The sequence below is a fragment of the Colletotrichum higginsianum genome, chromosome 10 (assembly GCF_001672515.1).
Source record: "Colletotrichum higginsianum IMI 349063 chromosome 10, whole genome shotgun sequence".
NCBI lineage: Eukaryota > Fungi > Ascomycota > Sordariomycetes > Glomerellales > Glomerellaceae > Colletotrichum > Colletotrichum higginsianum.
This window is the reverse complement of record NC_030962.1, coordinates 866,965-892,647: the sequence shown is the minus strand read 5'-3', so window position 1 is coordinate 892,647 and position 25,683 is coordinate 866,965. Positions and strand designations below refer to the sequence as shown.

General features: G+C 56.6%; 6 protein-coding genes across 6 annotated transcripts; 3 read left to right on the top strand and 3 right to left on the bottom strand.

Moving 5' to 3' along the window:
- Positions 1 to 122: 122 nt before the first annotated feature.
- On the bottom strand, positions 123 to 1,209 carry CH63R_13730 (Gamma interferon inducible lysosomal thiol reductase; the record flags this gene model as incomplete). The annotated part of the gene is made up of 4 exons (XM_018308704.1): positions 123 to 382; positions 442 to 488; positions 581 to 660; positions 733 to 1,209. 4 exons carry the CDS (start codon positions 1,207 to 1,209, stop codon positions 123 to 125), a joined length of 864 nt encoding a protein of 287 aa, XP_018151022.1.
- Positions 1,210 to 2,318: 1,109 nt separating this feature from the next.
- Positions 2,319 to 4,262, top strand: CH63R_13729 (Hexokinase; the record flags this gene model as incomplete). Its single annotated transcript, XM_018308703.1, has 2 exons — positions 2,319 to 2,506; positions 2,855 to 4,262. The coding sequence occupies 2 exons, from the start codon at positions 2,319 to 2,321 to the stop codon at positions 4,260 to 4,262; spliced, it is 1,596 nt and encodes a 531-aa protein (XP_018151021.1).
- An 808-nt stretch (positions 4,263 to 5,070) lies between these two features.
- On the bottom strand, positions 5,071 to 6,345 carry CH63R_13728 (uncharacterized protein; the record flags this gene model as incomplete). Its single annotated transcript, XM_018308702.1, has 1 exon — positions 5,071 to 6,345. The coding sequence occupies one exon, from the start codon at positions 6,343 to 6,345 to the stop codon at positions 5,071 to 5,073; it is 1,275 nt and encodes a 424-aa protein (XP_018151020.1).
- A 3,037-nt stretch (positions 6,346 to 9,382) lies between these two features.
- Positions 9,383 to 9,821, top strand: CH63R_13727 (uncharacterized protein; the record flags this gene model as incomplete). The annotated part of the gene is made up of 2 exons (XM_018308701.1): positions 9,383 to 9,590; positions 9,646 to 9,821. The coding sequence occupies 2 exons, from the start codon at positions 9,383 to 9,385 to the stop codon at positions 9,819 to 9,821; spliced, it is 384 nt and encodes a 127-aa protein (XP_018151019.1).
- A 6,291-nt stretch (positions 9,822 to 16,112) lies between these two features.
- CH63R_13726 (Zn 2cys6 transcription factor) lies at positions 16,113 to 17,039 on the bottom strand (the record flags this gene model as incomplete). Its single annotated transcript, XM_018308700.1, has 1 exon — positions 16,113 to 17,039. One exon carries the CDS (start codon positions 17,037 to 17,039, stop codon positions 16,113 to 16,115), a length of 927 nt encoding a protein of 308 aa, XP_018151018.1.
- A 3,869-nt stretch (positions 17,040 to 20,908) lies between these two features.
- Positions 20,909 to 23,605, top strand: CH63R_13725 (Fungal specific transcription factor; the record flags this gene model as incomplete). Its single annotated transcript, XM_018308699.1, has 6 exons — positions 20,909 to 21,274; positions 21,545 to 21,796; positions 21,844 to 22,484; positions 22,536 to 22,645; positions 22,702 to 23,403; positions 23,511 to 23,605. The coding sequence occupies 6 exons, from the start codon at positions 20,909 to 20,911 to the stop codon at positions 23,603 to 23,605; spliced, it is 2,166 nt and encodes a 721-aa protein (XP_018151017.1).
- Positions 23,606 to 25,683: the final 2,078 nt, after the last annotated feature.

Genomic DNA, 25,683 nt, shown 5'->3' with positions numbered 1-25,683 from the left:
AACTCCTCGTTGAGCCTGACGGTGCAGCTCTTGGTCACACCGGCCTGTGGCAGCGCAGGGGGCTGTTAACATGTGGGGCGCATTGACATTTGACATTTGACATGACAGCCGAAGCCAAATGCTTAAATAATGGGAAATAGACTCACACTCTTGCTCCGACGAACGCTGTCGCGCAGCATACCGACGCCGAAGCCGCCGTCATCCTCGGTGGCGCAGTCGTTGAGGGCCTGGATGTCGATGGCGTGTTCCAATGCGCAGTCCTCGACGAGGGTGCGGTCGGGGATGGCGCTGTACTCGCGGGTAAGGCACATGGTGAAGCCGAGGTTGATCTTGGGGTTCGGGTAGAGATGGGCGGCACAAAGCTCAATGATGTTTCCCATGCCTGTCCACGAATATCATGTTAGGAATTGCAGACATAAGCGAACCCGGAGGGTGACGTACATTCTGAAGGGCCATGCTTGCAGTCGACGCCGTCATTCTCGGTCGGTCTGAGGAGCGTCCATGTCAGTCATCCTTCGGCGGGGGTCGCGAGAGAAAGAGAGAGAGGGGGCGCATAGATAACACCACGGGGGCTACTTACGTGCCAATGTACGAGAGAGTAAAGTTGACCTTGTCCTGGACCTTCATCATCGTAGGCAGAACCAAATCTCTCAGGCAATCCTACGTACACGTTAGTGATGGCCGCCCGCGCAGCAACATCCGACCGACGTCGCCGATCACCGCCTTGCTCACCCTAGCATCCGGACACTTGCTCATGATGTGCGCCTCCAAGGGCACCAGATCCTTGACGGCAGCCGCCGGAGCGCCGTCCGGGACGACGCCGGTACGGGCCGGGGCCGTCGGCAGACGCAGATAGCCCCAGCAGCTCCAGGCGAACAGCGCGGCCATGGCCAGCACGGGCAAGAGGCCCTTTCTCCGGGCGACGCGCGAAGTCATCGGGTACGACGGCGGGGGCGTGGCTAGGCGATATTCGAGGTAGCCGTGCTTCTCGTCCATGACAACGGGGGTATCGGGCTCGGGGTAGCGGTATCGAGGCGGCGTGGGCGACGCCTTGGAGAGTCCGGCAACACGGGTTGTGGTGGTGGTGGTGGTGTCGTCGGGTCGGGATGACGCTACGGATGTGGTGGGAGGCGGTAATACAGATATGGTGAATTGGCGCTGTTGGCGATGGACGGTGCGGTGTTCTGAACAACCTCGGTGCGCCCCCATTTGGAGCGGGCAGGGCCAGAGGCAGAGTTTAGTAATGACGAGATGTCGCGATCATGTGCCAATGGGCGGTGGTTATCGGCAGCAGGAGGACCGAACGTTGGGGGGAGTGTCGGTGGAAACGTCAGTGCTAGCTTGATGGGGGAAAGACTGCTGGAGGTTATAGAAGTACTTCACCACGTAGGCTGTTGCGGGTGATCATGAAGTACATATCTATCTGTCTGTCTAGTGGCTTTGAGTGGGGTATCTATCTACCTCTTCTCGGGCAACAGCGGGGATCTTGTTCTTATCTTATCGGCATCTCCCGCCATTCTCCATCCTTCGTTACCTACTCTCACTGTTGCATTCGTCAGGCCGCGAGAAGGGTCCATCCGGTGCCGATGCAACAGTGCGACATGGCCTTACCGAGTCACTGTGTCACTGTTGTTGACTGTGCGTACATACCTATATATCTGAACTTTGTGTGTGGAAAAGATATTTGGATTGTCATGTTGTCACGGGAGGTGGTTTGTAGACAGATCAGTGGAAGCAGGGTTCAATTCATCTTACCCAAGGCAACGACTCCAGCTGTGATTGGTACCGCCCTACCTACCTACCTACTTACCTACCCTAGATAGGTAGTTAGGTGCTCTGTTTCGGTACTAGGTAGGGAGGTAACTGGAAGGCACCGATCCACCGGCCACGCGATTCACTCTCAGCAGCGCCATGTGCAAAGAAAACAGGAGCAGCGCATCCATCGCGGCTGGGTGTAACGTGCCCTGTCTGTTCATGATTGCATCTCCTTTTCCCTTCTCCTCATCCGCTTCCTCCACCCAGTTCAGCGCCCACTTAGAAACCGGTTCCTCTCTCCATAATTCAGATTCCAACTTGCGAAGCCTTTTCCTCCAAAGAGGGATTTTCTTGGTTTCAATACCCCAGCAGAAGCACTTGAAAACGAGGCAAAGCGAGGCACAAACACACACACACACACACACACACACACACACTTAACCCCGTATCCTTTTTCGCTCGAACCCCTCCTTCTCATAAATACAGAAGGATAGGAACGAAAGAGAAAGAGAGAGAGAGAGAGAGAGAGAGAGAGAGAGAGAGAGAGACGAGGAAACACCGACATGGATCCCGGTTCTGCCCTGCAGCGGTTCCTGCAGCCGCTCCAGGTCGATAGCCAGAAGATTCACACACTATCCCGCCTCTTCCATGCCAACTTCAAGCTTCTCGCTCTCGACGCCCAAGACCAATTCTTGCCGACGCCCATATCCGAGTCCATTTTGAGACCCGTCAGCCAGCGCGGCCATGGAAGGTATGTATAGCCTTCTTCCCCTCGTCGAGCACAGCCCTGCCTGTATACTTCGCCTCATCCTCTCTCGAGCTTCGTTGCCCCCTTGGGTTTGCAAGTATTCCCGTCGTGAGAGAGAGAGAGAGAGAGAGAGAGAGAGAGAGAGAGAGAGAGAGAGAGATGATGAGCCTGTCTGCTGCAGGATATGTACTTGAGGCTAATATGAGATTGCAGACATCTGGCCATCGACATGTATGTCATGACACCCCCACCCTCGCCTCACCAACAACAGCAAGCTTCTCGTCCGCTTGACTTATTTCGCGAGGCTGCAACACACTCACCTTGAATTCTGAGTCACTAACCCTCTCCCAGTGGTGGCACGAACCTGAGAGTCGGCTTCGTTGAGCTTCAAGGCAAAGACGAGACGACTCCCGGTGTTGCACATCCCACTGCAGCCACTCCTCAAACTAACGGCACCTCGTCGCCTGTGCCCGCCCTCCGCCTCACCGAGAAGGCATGGCCCATAGACGATCGCCTCAAGGCCGACAGCGAGGGCGACCCCCAGCTCCTCTTCGACTGGATCGGTGCTCGTATCGCCTCGGTCGTCCACTCCGCCTGCGAAGAATGGCAACTCCCACCCCACGAGGAGCTGCCCCTTGGCATCACCTTCAGTTTCCCCATGATTCAGCACTCCATCTCCGACGCCACCGTCATGACCATGGGTAAGGGCTTCAACATCGGCGGTGACGCCGAGCTGGGCCCTTTGCTGCTTAAAGGCTACGAAAAGTCCCGTCTCGTCGACCGTGATAACGGCACCCGTCGGCTCCCTCCCATCCGCATCGCAGCCATATCCAACGACTCCGTTTCGACCCTCATCGCCTTCATCTACCTCTTCAACGAGTCCCGGTTCAGGAAGGCCACAATGGGCCTCATCGTCGGCACCGGCTGCAACGCCACCATCCCCCTCCCGCTCACCGCCCTCGGCTCCAACAAGTGGCCCGCCAACGTGAGCACCCTGCCGGGCGAGTCCGCCCGCCACGCCCGCATCGCCGTCAACACAGAGTGGAGCATCCGCGGCACCGCCCCTCCCCTGCACGAGCTTAACCTCATTACCCCGTGGGATGCCGCCCTCGATGCCGCCCTCGTAGGTCCCAACGAGATTGCTGGGTTCCAGCCTCTCGAGTACATGACCGCCGGCCGCTACCTTGGCGAACTCGGCCGTCTCGTACTCGTGGACTACCTGAAGACCGAGCTCCATCTTGACGAATCATCCTTACCGAAAAGTCTACTCGTGAGGTACGGCCTAACAACCACGTTCCTGAGCCACTTCAAGCCCGCCGATCTGTCAGATCCCTCAAACCTGCTCGCCGAGCTGGAAAAGGAGTTCCCGGCGGACGAGGGAGCCCCCTTCCAATGGACCCTCCAGACAGCCGTCGCCCTCTACCACATGGCAAAGGCCATTCAGATCCGTGCTGCGGGTATCGTCGCAGCCGCCACCATCGCCCTTCTCAAGCTAGCGGGTGACATCCCCGAGCAGGTCCCGGCTGACGACACAACGCCCGTCAAGGAGCTGGGCGTTGGCTATACCGGGGGCTGCATCTCGCACTTCCAGGACTACCTCGCCGACACCCAAGACTTCCTGGACAGGATTGTGAAACTCGACAACAAAGACCAGCCGCCGCCTGTGCGGATCGTGCTGAGCCCCTGCCACGACGGCGGGATCAAGGGCGCCGGCATCCTCGCGGCCGCAACGGGAGTGAGCCTCATACAGGAGACGTAGAACTTACATAGATATGCGGCATGACGGTATGGCCGGCATGGGGAGGGCAGAGCAGATGCAGGCGACCAGGTATTTAGCAGCAGCGGGTGTGGCGTTTATCTGTGGTTGAAGCATGATGGGTTTCTCGACGACATGACTTCGACTAAGAACCACTGGATGTTGCTTTTCGAAATAGACAACATACCCTCGGCATACAAGCATCCGATAGAGCATCCAACATGGGAGGTATAGCTTAACAACTTGAGCGGCATCACAAACAAAGCGTTCCCTCAAAGGACTTGTTGGCCCAGGAAAGCCGTTCCGAATTGACTCCTTTGATCCGTCTGAGCGCGAGGCCCTAGACAAGTGTGTTGGAAAATACATATGACAACCTCCAAAGACTCCATGCCCTGTTGAAGCACATTTGGCGGTCAGAAATACCTGTTTTCTCCCTGTCTCGTTCGTTTCTCTCCTTCTCAAATGGAATTTCCACCTCAGATGCCCAGTGACCACTCCACCCCGCGCCAAAATACAAGTATACGACTCAAAGCAACCTTTTCCAATGCGAATCAAATCGCGGTGTAGAAGCAACAGACGCTGTGCTATGCATTTTTGTTTTTCAGATGAGATATCATCGGCAACCCCTCCGTGTCCCTCCTTCCCCCTTTTGGATAAAGTCACCCTTTCTCATCCAGTGATTTTAGTCCTCATATGCTACCACTCCTTCTTTTTCTTTTTTCTACATCCGGGGGAGGCCGTATCAGTCATTAACATAGATGAGGAAAACATGTTGCCCTAGATGGGTCATCGGATCCTGTCGGGGCTGTATTCAGCTTCGCATCGCCCTGGTAGATCGATAGTTCAACCTGGGTGGTAGTGTGATCTCCATGTCGTCGATACCCTCATCATCCGCCTCGATGGCCGCAATGCCCGCCTCCAAAGGCTTGGACACGTCGACGGCAACCGCCTTGTGGTTGGCTGGCGCCTTTTCCGCCACCTCAAAATTGGAGTCGACTTCAAGCTTTTTGGGAGGCAAGGGCGGGTTGTTGTCCTTGCCGGCCGTGAGCTCGCGGCGCATGCTCGTCGGCCGAAGAGTCCGCACCTTGTTGGCCTCGCTGGTAGCCCTCAGTAGCTCGGGTTCGTCCTTTTCGACTCGTGCCATTTCCTTAATTGCCAGCTCTTTGGTCTCGGCAAGACGCCGCTGAATGTTGCCAATTTCCTCCGTACATTCTCCATCACGCAGAAATTGGTGAGCGGCATGTTCAGACTGGTTTTGAATATACTCGAGACACTTATCGAGCTCGTCATAAGCGTCTGGCCCGGTTTCGCTCATCATGGCACCACCCCCCTGGCCAGCTCGCGTGTACGAAGGGCCATTTCGACCGTTGGGAGGCCCCATTCGTCTTGTGCTCATGTAACGCAGGGAGGGCAGCGCGTCGGAGGCGGTGGCAGCACCATCGGTAGTGTCTGGCTGAAGGTCACCAGCGCCGGTGTTATCTTCATCGGGCTGCTCTCGCTCTGCCAAACGGCGTATTGCAGCCACCTTTGCCGCCATCTTGGCTTTACGCATCAAATTCCGACTTGCCGATACAAACTTGACCAGCTCCTCGAAGAAGCTTTCGACAAACGAGTCGTAGTAGACGAGAACCAGTTTCCGTGAGCGATATTTGGCCGGAGCGTCATCCTCATTTGACAGCACTGAAGACGGGCGGGGTCTCTTCTCGACTACAGCCCGGGCGCGAGCTTGCGCTAAAGCCATTGCCTGTCGAGTCTGCTTATGGAGGGCCGAAGGTGTTCCGCTACTAGGGCTGGAAGGATGGTTGTTGGTTCTTGTCCCATCCTGAGATGGCGTCGTAGAGACAACGGGTTGTTGGGTACTCGCCTTGTTCGCGGGAGCTTCGTCGGCTGGTGTTGACGCATCATTGGGTGTTTCGTCTTTGAGCTTCAGCGATTCGGTTGATCCGCGGTTCTTGATGGAGCGCGACGACTTATCAGCGCCCAGTGCTGCAAGCTCAACCTGACGCTGGTCGATCTGTTCCCCGAGCTGGTCTAGACGGTCCAACCATTCGGGGACATTGTTGACGATGTTCTTGAGGGCATCCATGACCAAAACAAGGCGTTCCTCTCTCGGTCGTGGGTTGGCCGTGTCGGAGTTGTTGATGGGACGTCGAGTGTAGACTCAACGTCTGATATGTGCAGCGATTGGGCAATATTAGATCGAGTTGTCGCCAACGGTAGAACGTAGTGACAGGCGTAGCAGGTTTTGGAAGGATTGTTCGGTAGAACACAGAGCAGTGATCGGCGTCGCAGACTCAACGATGAGGAAGGTAGGGAATGAGCGAGGAGATCGGCGATGTGCTTATAGGCGAAGCATGATCCGCCAGCAAGCGCTGGTGTGTCCCTCTGGAGGGAGGGCGTTTTTGGAGCAGGGAAGACGAGGCGAGACGTTGTGGACGTCTCTAGCAGATGTGCTTCACGTCGATGCCCGATGCGAGGGTGCCGAGAGAAATAGGCGTGTCTGTTTGGCAACGTAGGCTTTAGATTCGAAGCGGGCGGCGGGAGAAAGAATCGAAACTAGCGGCGGCGGATTTGTGGCGGCAGGAGGAGGAAGACACAGCACCAGATCGAACAGGTCTAGACTTGAGAGACTTGGGTCTAGGGGCCAGCAGGAGGAAAGGAGCCGTAATTGTGCGAGGGTGATCGGCAGCTAGAAGGCGAGGGCGACGCGAGATCTGCGCGGGACGGTCTCTAAGCTTCGGGAGAGGGATGAATTGCGGACGAGGGGAAACGAGGATAAGTAAGATATAAAGTAGGTAGGTGGATAAACGAAGTATGTATAAGGTCGGCCGATGTATGCGTAGACAGTAGTGGATGTTATGCGGCCGTGTGGAGGTATCGGTTTCCAAGACAAAGTGAAAGTGAAGTGTCGAGGGCAAGATGTACAGGTATTCGTAGGTACCTAAGTAGCTAGCTGTGTGGCCTTCGTATGCTTGGCGTCACGGTTGGGGGTCAACGGCGCTAGTTGGGGCCGCTAGCGCTGAGAGGGAAAGGCGGAGAGGAGAATAAGAATAATCGATGGGGAGTGGTTGCAGAGGCGAGGTGAGATCCTACTCTTATGTGAATAGACAGCGCAAGGGATTTGGACGTGGGTTTTCCCCCCTCTTTCTCTGGCGATCTACGGCAAGATGGAAGGGCAAAAAGCAAGGGACGTGGGCAGGGCAGGGTATGCCTATGACAGGGTCCGAAATGATAATCGCAACCTCTCTCTTTTCTGGTACACAAACGAGAGAAAGAGGGGAAGTGGAGGAGAAGGAGGAGGGGGAGGAGGAGAGCAAGTAGATATGAGAGGAGGTGAAGGAGGTCACAAGTTGTGCGATGTCAGGTTGGTTGTGGGGTTGAGAGTAGAGAAGAGACAGGAAGGAGGGAGTGTAGCTGGCGGCGGCGGCGGCGGCGGCGGTGGTGGTGGTGGTGGTGGTGGTGGATAAGGAGAAAGAAAGGCAAGTAATATTGTATTAATGCACGGCAAGGAATGAATTGTATTCGTTGGTTCGTACAGAGCAGAGGAAGTACTCCGCACTCTGTACACGGCCTGTGTATCTTTGTAGGGGCCACGCCTCTCTGTGTCTCTGTTGTGCGAGATGCAGATGCAGCCAATGCAGCAGATGCAGACGCAGGCAACAAAAAAGCAGGAGAGAGGAGAGGAGCACCGATGGCCCATGGAGTCAATGGTACGTACCGGGTGGGATTGTGAGGAGAGAGACAGAGAGCGGAGATGACAGGGCCGCACGCCCGTGGTGTGGAGGCGAACGCCGGGCACCACCCGCCCTTATCCACTTCAAGCAGCAGCAGTGGGCGGGAACCGTGACGCTAAGGAAAAAAGGGCAAGAGGTACGTATCTTACTTACACCTTCTTTCCGAATAGGACGAGGACTGGGGGGGTAGGAGATGGAGAAGAAGTGCGAAGGAGGGAGGAGGGGAGAGGACGAGAGATGTGTGCGAATTTTCGAACGTGCACTGTGCAGCAGGTACATCGTAGGTAAGCCTATACGTACCTGCGCATGGGGCAGAAGAACAGAAGGAGCGGGCGGGCACGAAGCACGTACCTTCCTCGGCATGTCATTGAGCTGCCTACCTAAACACCTAGTGCAGGTAGGTAAGTATCTGCACGCCTGCCCTTCTCCTTCCTTAGGTACTGAGATAGGTATTGGTTGATTCGCTTCAGTCATATTCCAATCATCACAGAGCATCTAAGAGCCCGGAGGTCATGGTAGGAAAGGAATACCTGACAACGGACGGCACGTTGGGACGGGGAACGGCTAAACCCCCCCCATTTACATCAGATGGCACTACGCGGACGGTGATAACTGATCCTGATTCTAATCCTAACAGGCCTTGAGAGTACTGCTTCATCCACCCGCCTTCAGACAGGCCGAAGATCTTCGACTTTCCGCTTTTTCTGAGTCTGACGCCTTCGGAATCTGACCTCCGGCCACAACCAGATGCATTCGCTCGCTGCCGGCGACGACCTGGCTGACATGGATGAAACGTTCTACTGTACAGATACAGAGAACATGTACCGGGTAGCCTTTGCTGCTCGTCTCGTCGAAACACTGTGGACCTGTCGATGCTGCATGGCCAGAGCAAACAAACGTCCATTTGCTTCGTCTCACATGAGCGATGGAATGGAGCAGGACAGAACGGCACGCCATTCTCGTCTCTCCAGCCCAGCGCCGATTGCATCTTCCTCGGTCTTGGCCGCCTGCTGCTTGCTTGCTCCATTGCCATCTCCAACTCGGCAACAGCTCGTCACTCTCGACAGAAGCAGCCATCGAAAGAAAAACACTTCAAGACATGGCTCGCGCGTACACTAGCAATGCCCTGAAACAACACTCCCCGTGCCTCTTCTCACATCGTCAGCCTTTTCCCCAGCCAGCTGCCAATGACGGAGCCCGTGGGCCCAGTTCTTATTCAACAGCACAAGACACAACGTTACGTACTTTACCTTCTCTTAGCCCGTTGGGTTCGGATCGGGGCGTTGGTGCCGCCACGGAAGGCCAAGGCCCGTCTACCTAGCACTCACATGCGCACCCACGACAGACACCAGGCAAGTTGGCACACCAAGTTCACCGTCTCGCAGCATCATGCAAAGTGCGGCACGGAAGTGGCAGTCAGACCTGCGCCATCTAGTCCTCCTCGCTCCATCCCACGATGCAGCCCACCCCGAACAGAGACAAAGCTTTACGGCCGTTGCAAATCCTACGTTGGCTACTTTGCTTCCGCCGCCTACGACACCTCACTACGTCTCCAACGGGACTCGGCGATCCTCTCTCGAAACTGATGTCGGACTCGGTGCGCACATAGACTAAGACTGAAGTCGACTCTGGGCACTCTTGGACCTGGGTAGCATCTGGTGAACTCCGCTCTCACCTATCCGAAGCCGTCCGAAGCCGTCGTCCCTATGGCATCATGTCTACTGTACCTTTTCTCTTTTCGACGCAGGCTCTGTGCGTTCTGGTGCGGCTCAAACCACCCATCACCTTCAAGCGTCCGCCCGCCCCTGGAATGACAGGTGCCCCCTAGTTCGAGGAGCGGCGCTAAACAGAGACATGCTAGAGCTCTCTCGTCTTGGGAGAAAACGAGCCATGACTTTCTCTTGTTGCTGCCCATCCGTTCCCACCTAACGATACATCACACCTTGAACAGCCTTGCTCGACATCTTGAAAGTCACTAGTATCCGTACCTGGTTGCGAAAGAGGCAGACAACAGCAGCAATGTTGACATCAGCCCAAGCGTCCCTTACATGGGCAATTGTCACCGACTTGCGTCGCCGTATCCGCCGCCGCCTCCTCGCACGGGCACTCACTACAACCCTTGCCATTTCCGTGTTTGTACAGTCGGTGTCTTGTAAACGGCGCGAACAAAGAATACAACATGGAGGCCTGCGACTGGCTGACATACGATCGGCACTGTTGAATTGCCAGAATGCCTGGTCCTAGCGCTCTTGTTACGGTACTGTGTCTCTCCGGTACTGTTGTCTCTCGCGATGGGACGACTATTGCCTGCCGGTCGAGACAGTGTCATGTCCGGCATCCAACGTCCATCGCCAGCCGATTGAGATCTAACTCTGGATGCGACAACGCACTGTGACCGACTCCGAGCAGGACCGAAAAGAGAATCGGGAGCAAGCAAGAAGCATGATGCTAAGACCAAACATTACGCGGCAGTAGTCCACTGTCGGCGAATGCTTCGAAACCAAATCAAACGCACAATGTGATCGCCCTACCCTCGAGGGGGTTTGGCATTGCTCGTCGACTGCAACCTTCCCTTTTCCTCCCCTGACACGCCGGGGAGAAGGACAGATACGGGGGATGCCCTGACCCGTCCTCAATGCCTGTCCACACTCACTCGGCTTCTTCCAGACCTTCTCGAACAAATCACCTGGCGGAGGCAAGCCAGGGTGAAACATGCCATAACACAGCGCCCCCCCGTCGATCGCCGCTGCTAGCCCTATTCCTGCTCGTCCTTCTTTGGCGGTTGACCGGCGAATCCAAAATCTCGCATTTCCGCCATGACTAGGACGAATTTCACATTATCCGGGCCCAATGACCCCGACGAACAGTCTCAAGAGTCGAAAAGGAGATGTCACAATGTCACAGAGTTCAATCTCGCAGATCAGTCCCCTTTTCCGCCGCCCATTAGCTTGCAAGGTTGCGTCCTGTCCGACCTTTGCCCTTCGTTCAATGGCAACTTTGTCCTTTTGGCAAGAAAAGGTCTAGGGTCCGCTGCCAATCGTCAGTCGCGCCGATTGAGATGCTGGTGAAATGCAAAAACAATCAACGGCTGCAAGCTCAACACGTCCAACCGCACACGACTACGTATCACGGGCAAGGAACCCGTCGAACTTTGTCGCAACATCTACCGCCCTGGCGCCTCATTAATGACAGCCGCTCCAACAGCACCCCACCCCCTAGATCAAGACCACAGTACCAACAGCCTACGCACACAGGAAACCTAGTAACGGATGGGGTTTCTCGGACATCGACCAGAGCGGGGAGGTGTTGCCGTTTCTGCATCTCATGCATGCTTATCCATCCACTCAACGCCTGCGGCTTTCGATCGTCTTTGGCGACCTCCTTGTCCTCGCCGTTGCTCGTGCATGCCACTGCAGATCAAGCGGATTGCCCGCCTTTAGTCCCAACCATCTGACCCATTCTCCCCTAAAGTAATCGGACTTTGATGCGTTGGAGGTTTTGACCGCAGCCATCTTTCTTTTCTCCTCGCTCCCCCCCCCCTCCTCGACAGACGCCTTCCAAGGTACCAGGTGGCTAGGTGCTTCACCTACATCTGATGGTTTGCAGACACCTCGAGCTTGAAGATGTGAGGAAGGTACAGTCCGTCCGTCTTGGAGAGGGTATATCGCGTTGACGGGGGCCGTTTCAGGTCGGCTTTTCTGTGCTTATTTTGTAAGCTGTCAACGGCCAAGGGGTTTCGTCCACGGATCCCGCGCAAGAGGGCTCATAACAACAAGGTCACAATTCCTTGCCAACAATACGAGAACCCCACGTCGTGCAGTTTTGCATGGGATCTTATGAATGCGTGTCGGCACGGAGACACCCAGGGACGTAGTCACTCCTGTACACGCAAGCACACGTAGGCGTATGTCTATAGCCTACAAGGTGACGGCTTCTCGACCACTCGGTGGGTGCGTGCATCAACCCAGGGCGCTCTGCCATTTACCCCACGAACCTACCGACCACGGCCAGCTGGGGCTGATGGGGGTTTGGCAAGACATAAGACCGGTCAGGCCAGTGGTTGCCCGAAGACGGTCAACAGGACCGAGCTGTCCGGTTCCCTCCGGCCGAAGCAACCGGAGCAGAACCAGGCAATTGGCAGGGATGGTCGGAGTTCTCCGTAAGACTGTCGATATCTGTGCCAGAAAGAATCCCTGTAAAGACCCCCGAAATGCCTCCAACAGGTCAGACAGGGAGGGTTTCTGTCGGACTTTCAGCCATCCTCCGATTCCCCAATGTCAAGGACAACACGTGCTTCATGCTCAAGCCAGCATCCCCTTTGAGAGAAGTTGTATGCGACGAAACCACGGCCTAACGTGGGCTTCAAGCGAAGGATGGATTAGGGCTGGGTCTTTGCGCATCAGATCGGGCGACGGTCAAGTGCTTCGAGCATTCACAGAACCTTTGTGCCGATGCCAAACTGGCCGAGTCCGCGCTGTTATTATTCCAAATTGGCCTCATGTTGCCTGCTGCGTCCCTTGCTGTCTCTGCCGGACAAGGAAGCATCTGAACTTTACTGGATAGCCTGAATGTTAATCCAAAGCAACGGCGTGCGTCTAGGACAAGCAAAGACAGGAGACGTTGGACGTTTCCCGCGATCGTCGGCCATCTCTCCATGCATTGTCGCGGTCGGTCCGAAACCGATGTCCGCAGACAGGCGGTGGGCAACAAATAGCCAGCTGATAAGATGACGGTCTAGCTGGGCTGAACAAACGTCGCGGGCGGCTACGCTCCCCTGGAAACTCACGAGTTAAACTCGTCGCGCAGATCATCGGCCGCCCAGAAGCCGCCAACGAACAACGCGATAGGGCCGGAACGGCGCTCGGCAGTCAACCCGAAAGTGACGGTGAAGGGTTTCTAACCATTCAAAAGAAGCGACAACACCCACACACCCGAGTATTGACGCACAGAACAGCCAGATCTGCTTTGGTCTGCATGGCAGCAGCAGCATCAGCAGCAACAGGCGAAAGGTTCCTTGGAGCTCGATGCAGCGTCTTGTTCTATCTGAACTGAAAGAAAGAATGCCGCTTCCATGCGGGAACAGCCATGCGTGTCAGGTAACAGGTAGCCTGTCCACCGACAATTGAGCTTTCCGTGTCGATTTTTAGCCTTGCTGCATACGCGTCACAATATGTGCAACGTCTGTCCATCTTCGGACTGGCTTGCGAACTCGAGGCTGCCCATCGCTTTTCAGCGTACTGTGTACTTGCTGCCACTCTACATGTACCGACAGACAGATAGACAAGGACGAAGGGAGAAGGGGATTGCTTCTCGTGTTTCCAGAATGCAGCTGATTAACTCGGGTCATTTCTCTGGAATTGATTTTGAACCACACCCGGCCCCAACGACGATCCGAGGAGCAGACGACTACGCGTACAATGTTCGAGATGGTCAAGGGGGATCCTTGAGCACCTGGCGACGTCGATAATTTAAAGTGTCTGGCAACAGTGCACGAACGCGGTCTCATTACAGAATGGGTTTGCTATTGGCAGTTGGCCATGACGGGGCGCCAATGGTCAAGCCGTGAGTGATCTGAAGTTTTTGAGTTCTGTCCAGAAGGTGGGCATCTGCTCCCTGACATAGTGGACAGCGGCAACATTTGCAACCTGGCCAGCTCGACTGGCGATGTGACGTCGGAAGGGGGTTTGTTAGGATGAGGAGCTGCAACGAGGCGGATCCCTCAACCGTTCGCCTTTACCGAATATGTCAACACGCAGCGGACGCATAAGCATACCGGACCAAAACACGACGAATCAGTGTCTCGTTCATACACGGCACCTGATCTCGTGATGCTGCCTCGGCGGCTAGGCGAGGCAATGCGGGTGGCATAGGGCTCGATTGGGCTTCGACGCAGTGCGACTCGCAAAGGCTGCGGAGATTGACGAAATAAAGACTATTCTATTCGTACGGATACATGTAAGACGGACAGCTTCGGCAGCTAACGGGACCCCCCGTTACCGCAGCAGACGGCCTCGCGTGGGGAAAAGGGGGAAGAGAAACGCCCGGGGGGGGGGGGGGGGGGGGGGGGGTCCCGCTTTGCCCGGGTTCACAAACGAAAACAATAACAATGCTCACTCATTCCAGTCCCTTCTCGTCCGGTTTAAAGTTTTTGTACCCCGGCCATTGCAACAAACTCGGCACGCTCCCCCTAACACTCGTCAATCCATCGTGTTCTGGATATGACCTCGCAACCGTTGGCGACATCAGGACACAATGAAAGCCGATCACCAGCCGCAGCCGGTCTCTGGTTAACTGCCAACGATTTGTCGGCGGGGCCCTTTCCTTTGCATCTCTGTTTGGGAGGGGGAGATGATATGCCCCCGGTTGTGCCTCAAATCTCGATAGGACCCGCCGAAGCTTCAAAAAAAAGAAACGAGAAAAGGCCCACGCCGAGCCTTTTTTTTTTTTTTTTTTCCTGTTCTCATTTTTGTCGGCCTCTCCCCCCTCCACCCCGGTCTTGTTTTCGTTTTGTTCACTCCCCTTCGTCCACTTTCTCTCACTCCTTGTAATCACGCTACGCGCAAATGACGGCCGGCCGCCAAGGGCTCGCGGAAGCAGAGCTCCCAGATCCGGTGTGGAGATCCGCGGGTTAGGGCTTGCATGGCTGCCATGTGGAATGACTGACTAGAGCCCTGGAGACCGCTAAACCAGCCATGCAGACCGGCTCTGGCTTTACGAAGTTTTTGTATCCTGCTCTGGTCCGAGAGGGAAAAGAGAGGGGGCTGGTCAACCGTATCTCCCTCTCCCTCTCTCGCTTTCTCGCTCTCTCTCGCGTTCTCTCTCTATCTCTCCGCATCTTTAGCCACTGCCACTCAGAGCTTGACGTTCGGCCCTGGGGGGTCTGGAGATGTTGGGCTGCTGGTCGGTGGTTTCGCCCCATTCGGAAGGAGAAATCCGTTGGTTTGTTGATGTTATTGTTTTGATAATGTGGCAACGATGCAGCCGGTTGAGAGAGTATTGAGGCATGGAAACAAGTTTCCTCCTTTCCTTGCAAGGACATTCGCCCGTGTCTTTCTTTCTCTTGCTCTTCCTGACTCTTTCGGGGCCCGCCAGGGATGAGCTGGATTGCGTGCGTGCTGCCTGCGGTGTCGTAGTGCAGTGTAATGATCGAAACTGCCATGTGGCCCAAGCAGGGCTATCCATGGGAAGGACTTCGAGATGATTCTTTGTTGATATTGGTCTTTCCCGAGCCCTCCACGGCAGGGAAATTTGCTGTGGGCACCAGAAACAACGAAATATCGAATGGCGGGCGACATCACCGGAATGCACGGGAAGCACGGTTCTGCCTCGCTCGGGACTCATGTTGGAACCGGATCACCATCACGCGTTAGTACACACAAATGCCTACGCTTACCACTTTCGTCTGCTTGTGGGAAAGCATGGCGAGACCTCCCTCGTCTCTCCCCCTCCAACACGACCAACAAGACCAACGACCAACAGACCAACAGCAAGCCATGCCCGTTTGCCAGAACGGTCTTCGTGCACTCGCGCCCTGCGTGAGGACATCTCATCCCGCGCCACGCAACGCCGCTGATCCATCAGACGCGGCAGTGTTCCCTAAAAAGGAGGGGGTCCGGCCGTCGCCGCGGCCAACCCCATGTTGGTTGCCATTCGCCGGCCAAAGGTACCCGAGCCCCCCCTCCCTTGTGGCAACAGGATTCGGGCGACCGGTGAGGGTCAGGATGAGTGAGGAGGTGGCATGATAAACACGGCACGGCTCGGCTTGGTAGCTTCCCATACTGGCGAGGGGTATCAGCACATCAGCAGCTTACAGTAACCCCGGGAGTGAGTGATGGCGATCCAGGACCACACACCACCGACCCCCTCGCGTGAGACTTGTCCGTATTCCCATGGTCGAGATTGTACAACGATGAACTGAGCGGGTAAGGTGAGCGTAACGTGATGATGCTTTCTGTAGGTAGGCTCGGCGCTGGGTACGTTCGCTGTTTGGAACGAGACCGCCCGTTTTGTGTCTAGGTAGCCAAGTGAATCTACTCTGCATACGAGTGTGCGGTGTCCAACAACGGACGATCCTGCCCCCTCCCCCCCCCCCCCCCCCCCCTTCTCGGCCCCCATCCATCTACGGCCATAGCTCGACCTTCTCCCAGCCGTTGGACCGCTCCGCGCCATCGGCCGGCTCGCCATCGGCCGCCGCGCCGACGAACCGGTACAGCCACCGCCGCGGGTCCTCGGCGTTGCTCAGGTCAGTCTGGTCCACCTCGGTCGGGACGATGACGACGACGCGGAAGTTGGCCCGCGCCACCTCGTCATGGAGGTCCTCGACCTTCTGCCCCAGCTTCAGCTGGTCGCCGGGCGGGTTCGCGCCGCGCGGCGTCCCGGGCTCGGGGTTCCGGAACGTGCCGCGCATCATGGGGCTGAGGTTGCCGAAGTGCGCCGTGACCTCGCGCGCGAAGCTCCAGCCGTCGTCGGCCGTCTTGTCCGATACGCGGCGCATGCGCGCGAGCAGCGTATCGCGCACGGCGGTGGAGGCCTCGCGCTCGACGTCCGGGCCGAGGATGTAGGCTTCGCCACGCACGCGCCACTGCACCTTCGCGTCGGTCCAGAAGCACGCTTCGACGGGCCCGCCGCCGCCGCTAGAGGAGGCGGAGGAGCCGCCGAACAGGTCTGGGACCTTGGCCATGCGGGCATCGGTGGTGAGGGTGAGCAGGTCGGACTCGTACGCGGGCGGGTTGAGGTCAGCCGTGTTCTTGGGGTTGACGGGCAGCGAGGCCCAGAGGCCGCGAAAGATGACGGTGCGCAGGCGCGGGACAGCCCCGGCACCGGCCCCGGCGGCGGCGGCGGCGGTCGAGGGGGCGGAGTGCAGCGTCGCGAGGCTGAACTCAGGGGAGGCCATGGCGGTGACGTTCTCGAGGAAGGCGGCGCGCCACGGCGCTGGGCCAGGGGAGGCCGATCCTTGTGCTGAGGACATGGCGCGAGGTGAGGAGGTCGCGAGGTGGTGGGATAGCTGGCTTATGCGGCGGCTCGTGAGGTTTCGCACGGCACTCATGGGCAGGTGGAATGAGCCCTGTGTTTTATTTTGTTTGGTGTCGGTGGGTGTTCCTGCGGGATCGGAGGGATGTGATGGCGCCCGACGGGTTTGTGTGCTGTGTATGTAGATGGGAGAGTTGCGTGAGGCTTTTCAGACGAGGGAATTGGTGTGACGGTGTGAGTGAATGAGTGAGTGAGTGTTTATGGTGGTGTTGATGGTGGTGTTCCGGGCGGCATCAATGATTCATCATCATCGGACCCAGTTTCGGCCGCCGTTCATGTCACGTCAACGTGATGTCGGCGAACGGCGCTCTTCAGGCCAAAGACCACGACGACTCTTACGGAGGCTGACTTGCATTTATACATACAATGACTGAATGCATTCGCAGAACCACGAAAGAGAATTAAGATGACACTCGACAATTGAAGGTTGTGGGAGGGGGGTCGCGGGGATGCACTCCGCCGCCGCTGGATGACATCTGCTGGTGCGGAAGACGGTTTTTGAATGAATGAGGACGGTTTCCCGGGGAAAGTTTTTTTCTTTTGTTTTCTTTTGCCTTCGGGGTTTTTTTTTTTCTGCACTCGTTTTGTATCGACATTGATTTTATTTTATGTGCATTTTCAGACCTGAATTGCTTGCGTCCGACATTTTCCTCGATATACTTGCGAGGGCTCAGTAGACTTCCATACGGCGATGTCAGAGATTCAGACTCCACGCGTGATTGTGAATTCCAAAAGGTGAGGGCTCACAGAGACGGTGCAGCATGAGCTGTGTTTTTGTCAACGAGGCCGAGTCTACTCGAAATATATATCCATACAGTATTATAGGCGCCGGTTGAATGGCGAGGGCAATGAAGAACACTGACATGAGGGATGAATACGCCTACACGTAGAAGGTAACCTACACCGGCCTGGATCACAAGCCGTTGTTGATAAGTCAACTGTGGAAGATTGATGAGAGATGATGAAACGCTTCAAGTCTGCAGAGTATGTATGGTCCCGTGTATCCCGCTCACTCTTGGCTTGTGAGTCCTGGCCGTGTGCTCGTTGCATGTACTCGAATGGCGGAACCTACATGCAAGCCATAGAGGATGAGAGTCCACGGTTTTGAGTGAGGGCGCCCCCAGGCATGATTACAACGACTAACTACCTTCTCTCCAGTTCGGTAGTCTCCATCCAATACGAGTGTGTTCATTTGGTAAAAAGAGGGAAACATCGGAACAAGTGAGGCCAACCTTGGAAGTCAGCCAGGTCACGATTGAGGGATACGTGGTCGGTTTCCGAGATGCAGTCAAGCCCGGGACGATAGGACGATGTCTTCCTTCCTATGGCAGACACTCGACTCCGAAGAGCAGGGTCATGTTATGAAGCCAACTCGACGCCGGTAGACGTGGTGGTGGCCCTTGTTCAATTTATTGGGGGTGTCTTCTCACGGAATGGAAGTTTAGCCTGCTGCCCTTGTATCGATTTAAGAAACGGAGCAAGAAACGCATGTGTGCCTGTTCATGTGCATCATCTTGCGGTCAGCACTTGAAGTCAACGAAAGATGCAGTTCATGACGGTACGTTTCTCGAGCTGTTGTAGGTTTATCTCGAGTAGGGAAACTATATTATAGCCTTCGCGGCTTATACGGACGCGAGATGGGAGAAGGGGGGGGGGGGGTACGTTTCAATTTGTTCACGACTTTCTCTACGCATCTCGTGCCGGCTAGACAGATAAGACAGCATCGGGATCTCGCCATGGGTGGTGCGTTGACTGCATGCATCCCAATCAGGTTGGCACATGTCTGTCTAGGTGGATGGATGAAAGAGAAAAGAAGAGGAAAGTAGAAAGGAGGAAGGGACTGCATTCGACTCAACTAGAAACATTGCAACAAAAAGCAAAAGAATGCGCCGAGGGGGAATCGAACCCCCGGCTCCCCGACGCTGCTGGATGGCAACGGAGAATTTTACCACTAAACCATCGGCGCGGACGGATTGTCATGATCCGATGACGGTTGGTGGGGAATTTGCATATCTATTTCATGAAGCTCCGGGGTAGCTGCATCATGCAGGCCGAATCGGGCCCGGGGATTAAGGCGATATCGGCGACGGCAGTGCTGGGCTCACTCGGCCAGATGGCCGAGTTGGCCGATGCACGCCCGGGCATGTCAGCGAATCCCGAAACCGAGATATGGTGCCGCTTAAGCTCGAGCCTCAAATCAGCGACTACATGGCCAGGTTGGAAGAGGGTTGGAGTGCAAAGGCGCAGCAGGGAAAGGTCATTCATTGTTGGTCTCTCCATCCCCCCTGAAGGGCCTAGAGCCTTGAAATCGGGGAATTGGTTACATGAGTGACGTCGATGGCGGTGCAACCCACTCACTCACTCACTGCTAGGCAAGGGGATTTCGCGGCAGGCAGACAAACGCAGGAGCGAGAGGCGTTAGCCTAGAATGGACCCTCCCCGCCCTCCTGTCCGTCCTTGTTGGCTGAGGAGATGCGTTTTAGAAGGGACTGGAAAGCGTTTGAGGAAGGGTGAAGCAAAATTGTAGTGTGTAAATTTGTAAAGTGTGTCCTCAAGGTGAGCTGAGCTGAGCTGAGCTGATTTGGGTCTTTGGGTCTCTGGGTCTCGGCCGGATGCGGCACGTCCTGAAGGCGGCGCGCCAGTGAACGTGATCCAGGCCGGCCGAAGGAGGCACATGAGCTTGATTTGAGTCTTGACTCCTTGAGGTGTCCGGGTCGACGACAAGCGTGCAGACCCTGCCTGTCCGCCCCCCCACCAGCCGCGGCGATTTCCATTAGCGGCTCTGGTAGGGCCCTACTGGTTGCTGATCGTGTACTCAAACAGGGCGCGAGGGGGGCCAGCCATTTCGTCCAGGACCATGGAGGTTGACCGGCCGGCAGTTAGAGTCGGAGTGTGACCGATCGGACAGGGTTGTGGGTGACTGGGAGGATTTGTTGTTATCGAATATTCGGAAGAAAAGGGCGTGGCTTTCTCGTCAGGAAGCGTCGAGCGCTCACAGCAAGCAGCACGTTCTTGGGGGCGCATGGTGAGTGTTTAGGGCTCGAGCTGCCCGAACTGTAGATACCTATTCTACCTACCTAGGTACATACCTAAGTAGGTAGGTAGGTGTATCCAGAGTTTGAGTGGTCTCTTAGGGTGAGTAAGTACCCAAAGGTGAGTGCCAATCTGTACCTAAGAAACTTGCACCGAATCCGACCCCCTCTTTTTCTCCTTGTTCCACGGCCTGCCCCCCCCACGTCCATTACTGTTTCCAATTCTTTCCCCTCCCCTCTTAACCAACTCTCAGTACCCTACCTAGGTAACCTCCTAGAGTCCTTATTGCCCCCAAAATTCCCGTGCAATCACCTGTTTATTCCCAGCGACCCAAGGCCTCTTATTTCCCTCCCTCCGACTTCCCCGTTCCATTGCCGTCCGTCCGTCCCTTTGAGCACGGCGAACACGACCCCCGGAAGGGCACCACCGTTTTTTCAAAGCTTGATTCATTTATTCCCGGCACACGGAAGGCGCCTGTGTCCGGAATTCAACCGCCGTGTAACTCCATTCGCAACTCCTGCCGATTCCCGGTCGCCCGGAGGTCGGGCCTGTACTGCTTCCCAAAGGAAACCAAGTAAAGCGAGCCTCATCGTTTCAATCACCCCCTCGCGGCGTGCCCACACGGCCGAGACTGGGGCAGGGAGAACAGGGGGGGGGGGAAAGGGCACAACTGATTGCTTACCATTCAATCTTGATTGTCCGCCGCCGCCGGCATTGGCATCGCCATCAACCACCGAATCGGTGACGGCACTTTTCCATTGACACCCCGGAGCCTCCCTCCTTTGAACCCAACTCATTGACGCCTCCATTTTGAGCTGCCATCTACCGTCTGCCCTTTTGCAGTCCGCCGCCATGGTACCTCAACCCCATTCTCGGCAACAGCGGCAGCAGCAGCAGCAACCATACACGCCGAACTCGGCCTCGACCATCTACGCGTCGCCCGCCTCGGAAAACGAACGCCTGCCACCAAATGGAGTCTCCCACACATCGACGGCGGCGACAGCAGGAACAACAGTCGTACCAAAGGCCGAGCCATCACCTGCATCATCCTTGACCCCCGGTTACCCCCCCTCCAGCGGCTTCAAGAGGGCCGAGAGTGTCGACGCCGCCAACTCGGCCAGCCCCGACGATGCGAACGTGGACGAGCCTTCTAAGAAGAAGCAGAGGCGCAACAAGCCCACCTTGTCCTGCGCCGAGTGCGTCGAGCGCAAGACAAAGGTACGTCAACTCTGTCTGTCTATGCTCCTTTCTGTCTAGAGTTTGCCCCCTCATGCTTTGGCTTTTCCCTCCCAACCTACACTTCTCGTGTTGCTAGCTGTGATTGCGTGCTTGCACTGTTGGCCATGTTCCCCCGCACGCGACGTCCAAGGTCTATCGTTGGTCACCTCCCACGTCGCCAGTGCCTCTTCAATGCTTAACCCCGAGATTACGATGGTTGCAGCCATCGCCGCATTCCCATCACTTGTTGAGCACACACTTGGCCGGTAGACGGCACGGACCTCGTCGTATCAAGCTCCCCAGGTCGTCGGTCTCCTTGGCGGCCCTCCCCTTTCTGGCACCTCCTATGTACTCAACGCTTCCCTTGATATCCAAGATATCTCACACTGCAATGCAGTCAGTCGCCTTGGGCCACCAACTAATAAAGCATGGCAGTGCGATCGCGGCAGGCCCCATTGCCTAGCATGTATCAAGCGGCAGACGGAATGCAAATATGCAGTCGTCGCCAACATCCTTGAGTCGGTCTTCCGCCACCCCCTTGCAATGCCCTTTGCAACGGCTACTCCAAGACGACTACTGACAAGATACAATTCAGCGAAACATCACGTTCCATCACCAATGGCCGTCGCATGACCAAACCCCCCAAGAAGAAGCCCTCGGACCTCTCCACCATCCCCAACATCGCCGACAGGGGCCTGATCGAAGGCCGCGGCTTCACATCCCGCGGCTCCGTCGGCTCCATCGCCTTCTCCTCCTCCACCGGCCTGCTCTCCAACGTGCCCTACTCGCTGCCCACCGCCAGCAACGTCTTTGGCATCGGTTCCGAGCACCCCTTTGCCAACTACTGGACCTGCGAGGGCGGCCTGCCCGAGGTTATCTCCGTCCTGCCCGACAAGATCCAGGCCGACATCCTGCTGGCCCAGTACTTCGAGTGCGTCGACCCCGTCTACCCCATGATCCACCGCCAAACCTTTTACGCCGACTACGAGCACTTTTGGAGTTTGAGCCCCGACGAGAAGAACCGTGTCGATGCCGCCTTCATCGGTCTCATCTTCGTCATGCTGGCCCTGGGCACCCAGTTTGTGACGTCGACCTCCCCCAAGGACGGCAAGCAGACGGCCGAATTCTACGCCTCGGCGAGTAATCAAGCGTTGCGCATGTTTTCCTATCTGAGCGCTGCTTCATTACGCTCCATCCAGGCCATGGTGTTGTGAGTGACCCGTGCCCGGTCGTAACCCTCGATGGAGGCTAACCAGCCCAGGCTGACCTACTTTCTCATCAACGACAACCACGCCTCGGACGGATGGGCCTTCGCCGGTATCCTGATTCGCCAGGCATACGCAATGGGCCTGCATCGCGACCCCAATATCGGTACGCGTATCTTCCGGGCCATTGAGGCAAACGGCTGGCTGCTGACACGATGCTAGTGACCCCTGAAGCCAGCATATTCGAGAAACAGCAGCGTCGCAAACTATGGCAAGCGGTGCTCCTCCAGGACACATTCCTCACAGTTCTCCTCTCGCTGCCGCCGTCAGCAACGCACACGGACGTGTCGGTCGAGGACCTCCTCGACGACGGATCGGCCATCGCCTCGAGCGACCCGACCGACATCGCCTACATCCGCGGGTCCTGGACGCTGGCGAACCTGGTGCAAGAGACCATCTGCTCGGCGCGGTCCCTGGACCTGCCCATCTGCTCGACGCCGCGGCACAAGTCCAAGCTCCTCTCTGACTTCCGCGCCGTGTACCGCTCGTTCCCGGACATCTTCCGGTCGTGGGACCCGGAGAGCCTCACGGCACTGGCGCGGACCAACAAGCGCGTCGTGCGGCAGACGCTGTTCCTGACGAGCAACTACCACCACAACATCATGCTCGTGCACGCGTCCGAGAGTCCCGACACGCCCGTCAACATGCGCGGCACGCTCGAGGCGGCACATGAGGCCATCACGTCCTTCTTTCTGCTGTTCAACATCTTTGAGCTCGAGGCGCGCGTGTGGTGGGTCTTCAACCACCGGGCGTTCCTCGAGGCGCTCTGCATCGGCAGCGTGCTCCGCGAGGCGGCGAGGGAGCCGTCGACGGCCGACATGGCCGAGAGGGATCCGTTGTTCGTGCGGGGGAGAGCGGATATCGGTGAGTCTGAATCCCCCCCCCTTCACCCCCTTCCTTTTGGTCTCGTATTTCTTCGGGTTGAGCTCAGAGACGACATGGCAGTAGCATGCTAACGGGCGGCGGCACAGCGCGCATGATCCAGATCATGGAGTTGATGGGCGAGGGCGAGCAGGGGTCCGATGTGGCGCGGGCACGGGTGCAGGTGTTGAAGGACCTCCTCTGAGCCGGCGTGGTCTGCTGTCTACGGAGTATTCGTTCAGTTCTATGGATGCGAAGTGTAACGGGGTCAAGCTGTCGTCCAGGGGTTGTCATGTTTCGTAGATGTTGTTGTCCTTTGGGGAGTCAGTCCAACCCTGATGTGTAAAGCGGCACACCAGCGTGTTGGATGGCGTGAGGCGCTGTCATTTTGTGAGCGAGCTAATCTAATCTGTTGGCTCCTTGTTTGTTTTTTTGGGAGGGCCATGTTTGGTCCCAAGATGGCCCAGGAGGAGAAGAGGGCGGCGGCGCGTATTTCGGCGCACTTCTCTACTGCCGCTGGATCGCATGTTTGTTTCTCGTCGCACTCCCTCCAACCCCGAGGGGTGGGGGAGGGTTCTCGCGGCAACGCTTGTATATCTCGGCTCTTGTCCTTTCTAGAGGGGCAAAACTTGTACTGCTTAATCACAGAGCCAGTGGGCCTTTTGTCTTCTCTTGTTGCAATGCTCGCTTACGGAGTCCGGCACTGCTCACCCCGTGGCCATGCCGTCGTGCAGCATCGCCTTCTCGATCTGTCCGTCGTCTTGATGGGCCGACGGCCTCGGTCTACGCGCACCGCCAGCGGCAAAACGAGATGCGTGGATGTTTTTACCCTGGGACGCGCTCCACCGATCGTGGACCGGGAGGAGGTACCAACGTTGATGGAAACGGCGTCGCCGGCCCCATGATGGCCCCATGATGGGCGCAATCGCGCGGGCGGCGACCAGTGCTGATATCCATCCAGCACATTGCCATGCCTCCATGTGCCCCCCCCACTCTCTCTCTCTCTCTCCCTCCCTCTTGAACAAGCCTTCCGTGAATGGGTCCGGTCCCCGCCGGGCTCGGGATAGACTAGCGTACACCCCCCACGTTCCGGTGCTTAGCCTACTACATAGTAGTTCGGGACCCACTCGACGACGGGAACCCGGCAATATCACACACAGCTCACAGAGCGCGCAGAGAGAGAGCAAGCATACACAGAGCGATGGACACAAGAGCTAAGAAAAGAAGAGATGAGACTGACTGCCTGGAGCAGCACATGTCGCATCAACCCCACCAGCCAGCCATGGACTCGGCGTTTGGCTTAAGGTGAGCGAGTTGTCATTGGGTAGGTAGTGTTCGGTAAGCATCTATGGGAAGGTACGGGTACTGAGAGAGGTGAGGTATCCTGAGATTCCAAAAGAAAGAGAGGAAAAAAAGAGAGAAAAAAAGTCTCCGAGGCCGGCCGGGGGCTGCTGGTAGTTGGCCCATGTGGCTCAAGACCGGTAAGGTATCCCGTCATACTTCTGACTATGGGCAGGTACAACGAAGAGAGGGACGCCCCGGGAGGGCCAGAGATGGGAAGGGGGTGAATGACTTATTGACTACAGCGAGGACTCGTCAGCTCGTAGTGCATGATTGGCCAAGACGGACCCACTGGCTGCATAGTCCGCCGGGAGGATTGCGCAGCCCCAATCTGGGGTGGGCGAACTCGTCTCTGGACGTCCCTGAACGTCCCTGAACGTCCGTCGTCGTCGTCGTAGTCGTCGTTGTCCAATGTCGCCCACTTGGCGAGAGGGACTGCGCGTCCCGGGACGTCCCCAGGCCCTAGGGGGTGACACTGACACTGCCTCGCTCACTCTCTCTCACTCTGCCTTTTTTTTCTCCCTGTCTCTCATTTTCTTCTCTTCTCTTCTTATCCTGTTCACTTGTTCATCACTCTCAACTCCTTTGGAAAGTGTGAATACCTTTCATTCGTTTACATTTGTGTGTGTGTTTCTTTTCGTGTTGCCGAACACCTGTTACAGCATATATCGCCCCGAGTGAAGCCAAGTGAGACATCGGTGTAAGACGACTGGACTAAACAAGCCGGAACACGCAACCACACCAACGACCAGACCACCACCACCACCGCCATCATCCGCTCCGACAGCTTGACATACCTACCGCCCCCGGATCCAGGCAGCAGTTTTATCTCAACCCGTCTACCTGGCTTTCCGTCTCCTGCCTTTCTCTCATCGCACCTCGCCTCCTCAACTTCGACCCCGTCACGGCCAAAGGACTCTGAGCCGGATCTGGTTTCAGGCA